General features: G+C 34.3%; 1 protein-coding gene across 2 annotated transcripts; it reads right to left on the bottom strand.

The window, feature by feature from the left end:
- Window positions 1-1,903: 1,903 nt before the first annotated feature.
- Window positions 1,904-4,122, bottom strand: LOC121266763 (heavy metal-associated isoprenylated plant protein 6-like). 2 transcript variants are annotated; one of them, XM_041170576.1, is made up of 6 exons: window positions 3,967-4,122; window positions 3,699-3,840; window positions 3,267-3,487; window positions 3,098-3,176; window positions 2,657-2,869; window positions 1,904-2,599 (listed from the first exon to the last, which is right to left on the bottom strand). In XM_041170576.1, exons 1-6 carry the CDS (start codon window positions 3,973-3,975, stop codon window positions 2,208-2,210), a joined length of 1,056 nt encoding a protein of 351 aa, XP_041026510.1. In that variant the 5' UTR covers window positions 3,976-4,122; the 3' UTR covers window positions 1,904-2,207. The 2 variants fall into 2 exon arrangements, with proteins under 2 accessions (XP_041026510.1, XP_041026509.1); XM_041170575.1 differs by having other exon boundaries at window positions 1,904-2,869.
- Between the last annotated feature and the right edge of the window lie 3,233 nt (window positions 4,123-7,355).

The following is a 7,355-nucleotide window of genomic DNA, read 5'->3' as shown; positions in this document are numbered from 1 at the left end:
TTTAAAGTACGTTCGTTTCATGCATGTTTAGACTTTGAAGAGCCAGTACTTTTCAGCTTGTTCTCATGAGCACATCATCCTTAGATATTTGAAATACTAATTTTGTAATTTTAAATTAAAAATGATCTTGGAAGCTTAATACATCTATCTAAAGTTTGAATGTCTCAGGTTAACCTTTGTTGCTGGCGAAAGGTAGTCGTCTTTTCATTACATTCTGACCCCAATTAATGGTTGGCTGGCTGTTTAAACTTGGAAAAGCCAAAATGCAAAGATAGTCTAAGGTCGACGTGATCATCTTTGCAAATTAAATATTCGAAACTTATTTACATATATAATTAGTTATCAGCTTAATTTCTCGTTTTAGATTTTTAATTTTTACAGTAAAATCCCTACATTTAAATGATTTAGTATATATTTTTTTTCTTGAACTAGAAATTTAAACAGTTGCTTTAATTCTCATAATATCAAAGCATATATATTGTAATTCTAAGGGGTTATGCAAAAAGCCGACCCACCGATTCTAGATCCAACTCCGCATTTTCAGAGTCGGAGGTGGATCATTTTTTCTTATCAACTCTGACTCCAAGCTCCGACATCATTAACCATATGTTATAAATATATATTAACTCTATACAAATGTTTTATATAGTAATCATATATATATATATAAAACATATACTTATGTTCAATATTATACTAGTAGAAGTTTTAATATATATATGTCATAATATATTTATAATATCACACATGTATGTATATATATTCACCATTAAATACTAGTTATAAGTATATATACTAATACATATATAAGGGTAGTAACTGTTAAATATTGAATCATGTAAATATATTAATCTACTAGATTAATATTAGATATATGCTATATACTTTATATTAAAGGTACAGTACTATTATTTTATAGATGCTGCATATATTATAACTATACTAGGTTTGAGATTTTAATAATTGATACAAGGTATACTTTAATCATAAATCTTAGCTTATCATAAATCGTAGCTTACTTAATTTCTATGTTTATCAACTTTCTTTTTTATTTTATTTTTATTTTTTATTTATTTTATTTCACTACAAGAAAATTGATTATTTGTGACGAATTATATGCGAAGATAATAATTATTTGCAATAAAAATAGACTCATTTTAATAGAAAATAATTATTTTCATATGAAATAACTGGCCACAACTGAACATTTTTCTTGTAGTGTTTTATTTTTATTTTTTGAGTATAATTTATACTATGATTTTGAGGCTTATACAATAGTATTACAATATATCACAATTTTGTGATAGTGTTTAGTGGGTTTGAAATGAGAGAAAAAGATTTCTTGGATGATTATGACATTCGCTTAGTTTGAAGGAGTTAAAGGCGGAATAGATTCTAAGAATATCGGAGGCGAAGCAAATTCTAATAGTATCGGAGGTGGACTAAGAGGTCAAATTCGGCCTCCGATTAGGTTAGAATTGGAATAATTTTGGATTCCGACTCAGACAACGCGGTGCTTACCCTAATAATTTTAAATTTTATTACATTCTTGGTAATCTAGCATTGTCTTCGTGTTATCACCCAACATACATGGTTTTGCACATTCGGTAGTGGTGATAAATTAATTATAATGCGAATCGACAACAAACCTAACTAAATAAGTCCCCGATTATATAATAACTTGTATAGGTACGGCATAGGCTAGTTGGCACCAACCGAGGCCATTACAACACAAATAAATTAAATGATTGATGTGAATCATATAATATTATGCTATATTTTGTATATTTTTTTGGACCATATAAATATTATATAAATATTCAATATTATAACAATTTCTTTAAATTAGATTATCTAATTTAAGATTTAAAAAAAAAAATCCTTAACGACAGATTGACGATTGGTAAAAGCATATAGAGTTTTTATTAATAAAAAAATAGTACAAAATTTAAGTCGTAAATGGACAAAGAAGAGCCAACCACCAAAATCAACTGAACCGAACCCAACAACTGAACCGGCCGAAAACCAGCCGGCTACCACAACCTTAAGCTGTATATGTTTACAAAATTCTACTGCTACTACTGCTACTACGTCTAGTCTACTGATAATCGTCCTCATCCGTAAATTCACATATCTATTTTTTATTTTTTGTGTATTCTAATCAAAACTTATTTACAGTTGATTTTGTCGTAGGAAGTTTGTGTCCCTCACATAACAGAACAAGCATTCGGATTCTCGTCGCTGAACATCTGAGGAGCATGCATCGGGTGGTTTGCTGCCACTATATACCCATGATTTACGTTACCATATGGTCCATATCCTTGATCATCCACATATCCATGAGTTACGAATCCTTGGTTTCCATACCCAGGATGAACTACCATCGGGTAATTCTGTGCGTACGCGGGTCCGTCATGCCAGTACATGGGAGCTTGGTATGGGTAACCATGGGACTCCATCTTGCTCACCTCCACCTTTGCCCCCGCACCTTCCTCTTTCTTCCCACCGTCTCCACCGCCACCCCCGGCCGCTGCTGCTTCTTTCTCTTTCTTTTCGCCTCCACCCCCGGCCGCTGCGGCTTCTTTCTCTTTCTTTTCGCCTTCGCCGGCGGCGCCACCCCCAGCCGCTGCTGCATCTTTCTCTTTCTTTTCGCCGCCGCCGCCGCCGGAGGCTTTCTCTTTCTCTTTCTTGTCGCCGCCGCCACCGGCTTCTTTTGGCTTCTGATCTCCAGCTTCATCCTTCTTTGGCGGGACCACGTCGACGCTCCTCTTCAGCTTCGCCTTGAGGTAGGGAACCAGCACTTTCATGTCCATGGTGCCCTTCACCGTTAGTAGGTCCTTCGCTTTGTCTATATCTACGTTCTGAACTCCTGCATATCAATTTTATTTTCTAATCGTTAGTTGCTTCCAAAAGAATCAAAACGTACCAGAAAAAATAAAAGAAATAAAAGTATTATTCTTATTTTTTTATTTTAGTTACATAGAGAAATTAATTAAACTCGATCATTAATTTAAATTTTAGCGGTAATAAAATATTGATTGATTAGTGTGTCTAAAAAAATAATTAGAAAAGCAGGGGATTCAGTTGGTGATCTGACCGCCGAATTTGGAGACGATCTTCCGGATTTTTTGGATGCAACCGTCACAATGCAGTCTGATCTTCAAAACCGCCGTGCTCTGCACCAACGAAAATCGCGCATACGTCAGAGCCGGCAACGAAGCATATTAAGTTAGTTACTACCAACGGGCAACTGCGTGTGTACGTACCTCTTTTGGCTTCTTATCGTCTGACTTCTTAACTTCTTCCTTCTTTTGCGCCTTCTCTTCCGGCTTCTTATCACCACCGCCGTCTTTCTTCGGCGGTGCAGAGACGAGCTCCACCTTCTTCTTCGTCTTCTGCTCTAGCATCTCTTTGATCGCCGACGGGTCTGCTTTCCCTATCACCGTCAATTTGTTTGCCGCGCAATCTGTCTTCACTTGTTCAACACCTACATAAATCAACATAAAACAACGCCTATCATCATAAACATAGTTCGTGCCTACAATTGGCGAAGAAAGAAACCTATAAATATATATAAATATATATATATATATATATATATATATATATATATATAATATAACGTCGAATTTTCTGAATCGGTGGATTTGTATTGTATAAAATGTCGCAAAAATAATCGGTGAATTTTGTATGCATACCATCGATATTGCGAACGACTCTCTTTACTTTCCTGGCGCAGCCCTCGCAATGCAAGTCCATCTTAAAAACGGCGGCGACTTTGCCGTCGTCTTTCTTGTCGGCAGGCTTCTTCTCCCCTTCATTCTTGCCTCCCTGATCTTTCTGGTTCCCAAAATTCAAAAGCAAATGTTAATCATACAGAGCGTAACATATAAAGCAGCAAAATTATCGTTGGAATATAATATATCGATCAGGCGAAGCTTAGAGATGCAGAGACTTTGGACTAACCTCACCCATCGGTAATTTTATTAGAATGAATTATGGGTTATTGAAGTGAAGAGTGCCAACTGGGAGGCAGAGCTGGGTTTATATAGGGGAAATTGAGGGGCCGGCCCGTATGTATGTATGGATGATATGTATGGGGATGGATGGATGGATGGATGGATGTATGGATAGATCGATGTGGAGGGGTTGGATTTTAATAATGCTACAAATACGAATAGAGATGGTGAAAGTGAGTCAGCAGGTGTGGGCAGGGCCTGAAACGTTGAACTGCCCTGGGAATCGGACGAATAAGGTTGTCCTCGTCCGGGAGTGAATCGTCGAAGTCTAGATTAAACGCGGAAAGGGACAGGGAAAGGGAAAGGGACAGGTGGTCTCGACTCTCAACGTTGCTGCGACAGTCTGCTAGGGTAAGTTCGTTAAGTTCACCGAAAATGGGTCCCGAATAAGGATTCGAACAATGTATTTCACTTTTTTATTTTTATTTATTTTTATATATTTTTTTAATCATTATAAATATTTTTTAAAAAAATAAAAAATTAACAACATCATTAAAAAATACTTCCTTAATCACTAAGTAAAAAAAAAAATATAACGCAATCAATATATCAGCAGAATATGCAAGAATTATACAAAAGTTTTTGTGGTATATTTTCTGTTCGACCAATAATTTAATTTTTTTACTCAAAAAAAATTTAAAGGTCGATAATCTTCAAATAAAAGTGGGATACGAGAGTAGTATTGTAAAATGTACCAATGGGTCGACCGTCAAACAAAATTTGATTAGCAAAATCATTAATGAGGCCAAGTTAGCACTAATGACTGTTCAATTCACAAGTCAAATGCGCCCCAAGAATATATTTCAAATGTAAAAATGATATATATAAAAAAAATGAGAATTCAGCAAATAGTCAACAAAAAATTACAACTAAAAAAGAGTTGCAAAGTGAAAAAAAAAAATATACAAAAAAATGTCCATGGGTTGGCAGCACCCACCTAGTAGCATACGCTACAAACGTTTTGTTCCCTTCAGGACGAAAATTTTCTTCGCAAAAAGATACTATTTCGTTTTGAAGCAGTTTTTGGGAGGAAAAATAAGCGTCACAAATTCGTCCTAATATCATTGTCCAAGAAGACTTTTTGGAATGAAAATGGAGAAAGCCGTTCGATAGCTTTGAATGGAATTTTTTTTGGGATGATTTTATTTCTTCTCAGAAAGTTGGTTGAACAATCAAATTACACGTTCAAACGATGAAGAAGTTCGAATGGGTTAGATTATTTGTTCGATTGAATAATTTCGGTTTGAATGACATTCTGTTTAAACGTCACAATTTAAGTTCAAACGTTATATAATGTTCGAACATATATAGTTGAATGTTCAAACTAAAGATATTAAAGTTTGAACGTATTTAGTTGATAGTTCACACTTCAATTTCGTTTGAATGCTTAATGTATTATTCAAACAGTTATGTAATGTTCGCTTCACCCGATATACACTACAAGAAAAACGGACTTTTGTGACCAATTTATGGCAACGAAAAGATTATTCGCGACCAATTTTAGTTGCAAATAGTCATTTCGCTGGAATTAACTGGTCGCAAATAAGCAGTTTTCTTGTAGTGGATGGTTGTTCGAATGTAGTTTACGTGTTACGTTTGAATGTCTTTGTTACACTGTTCAAATGGTTGGCACTTATTAATTGTTCGAACGATTTTTTTGCGTTCGAATAGTATAATATTTTTTTCAACCTATTAATAGAAAACAAAATATACATAAATAACATCTTAAAATACATTAGTACATGGTTAACAAATATAAAAGTAGTCTCATAAATGCAAACTAACTAAATAAAATATTAGTTTACATAATACAAAAGACAGTTATAAATTAGATCTATAAATTAAATTAGTTGCTTAGAGGCCTGAATTATTACATAAGCATATGCATTTAGAGTTTCATTTCTCTCCTAAACTCCGCTTGTTGCTCTTCTTATTGTTTCATTTGCATTTCCAAGTCAGCTTATTGGGCAACTAACTCATGCTGGTTTGTCTTCAATCTGTCGATCTCTGACCTCACTTCCTCTAATGCTCTAGAATTGTTGGCATCACTAGACGACGAGGACAACCTAGAAGGCTTGATGCAACGACCAAAACTCATCAAATAGCCTGAACGTGGACCCAGAATCTTCATAAAACTTTCCACATCACTTGTTGTGAAATTTTGATCAGTTGCAGATTCAACATGTAAGACAACCATTTTTTCCTACACATAAGAGAAATAATTAATATTATCACAAATATATAAATAAGCTTAATTAAAATAGATAATAAAAATTACATAATTTTCATGGGTATCAGGATGAGTTCACTCTCTATTATGATTAATATGTGATGCAACATATAATTTTTTTATATTGTAATTGCTATTTGGGTCTTGTTGCATGACAAATATTTTATAAATATAAATTCATTAGAATACAACAAACAATAAATTTGAGTAAAAAATAAACTTACCAACTTCTTAGAGTGGCGATGGAAAGATCTTGATCCTGCATGGTGATGAATCTTTAAGTTCGATCTATTTGTTTTGTTTATAGAACTTCGTTCCTGCATAAAAGTTGTAAATATTATTAGCGAGATATATCTTCTCTATGATTTGACTAGAGGCCACCTATATTACGACAAATATATTTCCATTTGGGGTCTTACTCACACAATTTCGAGCGTGTTCAGGAGCCGATTCGACTAATCAACTCCTTAACCTTGTCATGCAGCATGGGAGACTCGAGATTTCATATTTGTGCACCCACTACAAAGGCGGTTGATACTCAAGGAGATGCACACCGAAGAGATCATGTAGTATCGGGTGAGGCATCTATAGGGCACATCATGCACTGCTATTCGTGAGGAGATTGCAAATATCGTGCGTGTAGAGATCCACACACAGATAGCAGAGCTGATTGATGCAGTGTGTATTGAAGTCCAGATCGCCCTCGCAAAGATTGAGTCAAATATCATGTCTCGGTTGACAGATATGGAGACATGCCTTGGTGGAGTCGAGACGGTATTACGAGATTTGGGCAAGTAGTGTATATCTTTTATTTTTATTTTTTTGGTTTGCTGTATGGACACTAGCTATTTGTGTTTTGTATAATTAATTTAAATATGAATCTTCTTTTCATTTTCTGAATTAGTTATTGAGTTCTTTTATGTATTTATATTATTTAAATGCTATACTTTTTTATATAAACTAAATATTTATCTATAACTAATTAATAAGGTATTTTTTTGCAATTAAAATTTGTAAAACTTCTTCCACTGTTCAAATGTATTGTAGAAGCCTTTGAACGTATTTTCTACTCTCGCCAAACATTTATTCATCTAACCTGTCAGAAC

This window comes from Juglans microcarpa x Juglans regia, chromosome 5S (assembly GCF_004785595.1).
Source record: "Juglans microcarpa x Juglans regia isolate MS1-56 chromosome 5S, Jm3101_v1.0, whole genome shotgun sequence".
Lineage (NCBI taxonomy): Eukaryota > Viridiplantae > Streptophyta > Magnoliopsida > Fagales > Juglandaceae > Juglans > Juglans microcarpa x Juglans regia.
Note: the sequence above shows the minus strand (reverse complement) of the source record. Positions and strands in the feature narration are given on the sequence as shown.

Excerpts from the sequence above, each read along its gene's own strand:
- LOC121266763 (XM_041170575.1), bottom strand. Across the intron at positions 3,177-3,266 it reads ACGATAAGAAGCCAAAAGAG|AGCACGGCGGTTTTGAAGAT; the intron begins GTACGTACACAC and ends TCGTTGGTGCAG. Across the intron at positions 2,870-3,097 it reads GATCGTCTCCAAATTCGGCG|GAGTTCAGAACGTAGATATA; the intron begins GTCAGATCACCA and ends ATTGATATGCAG.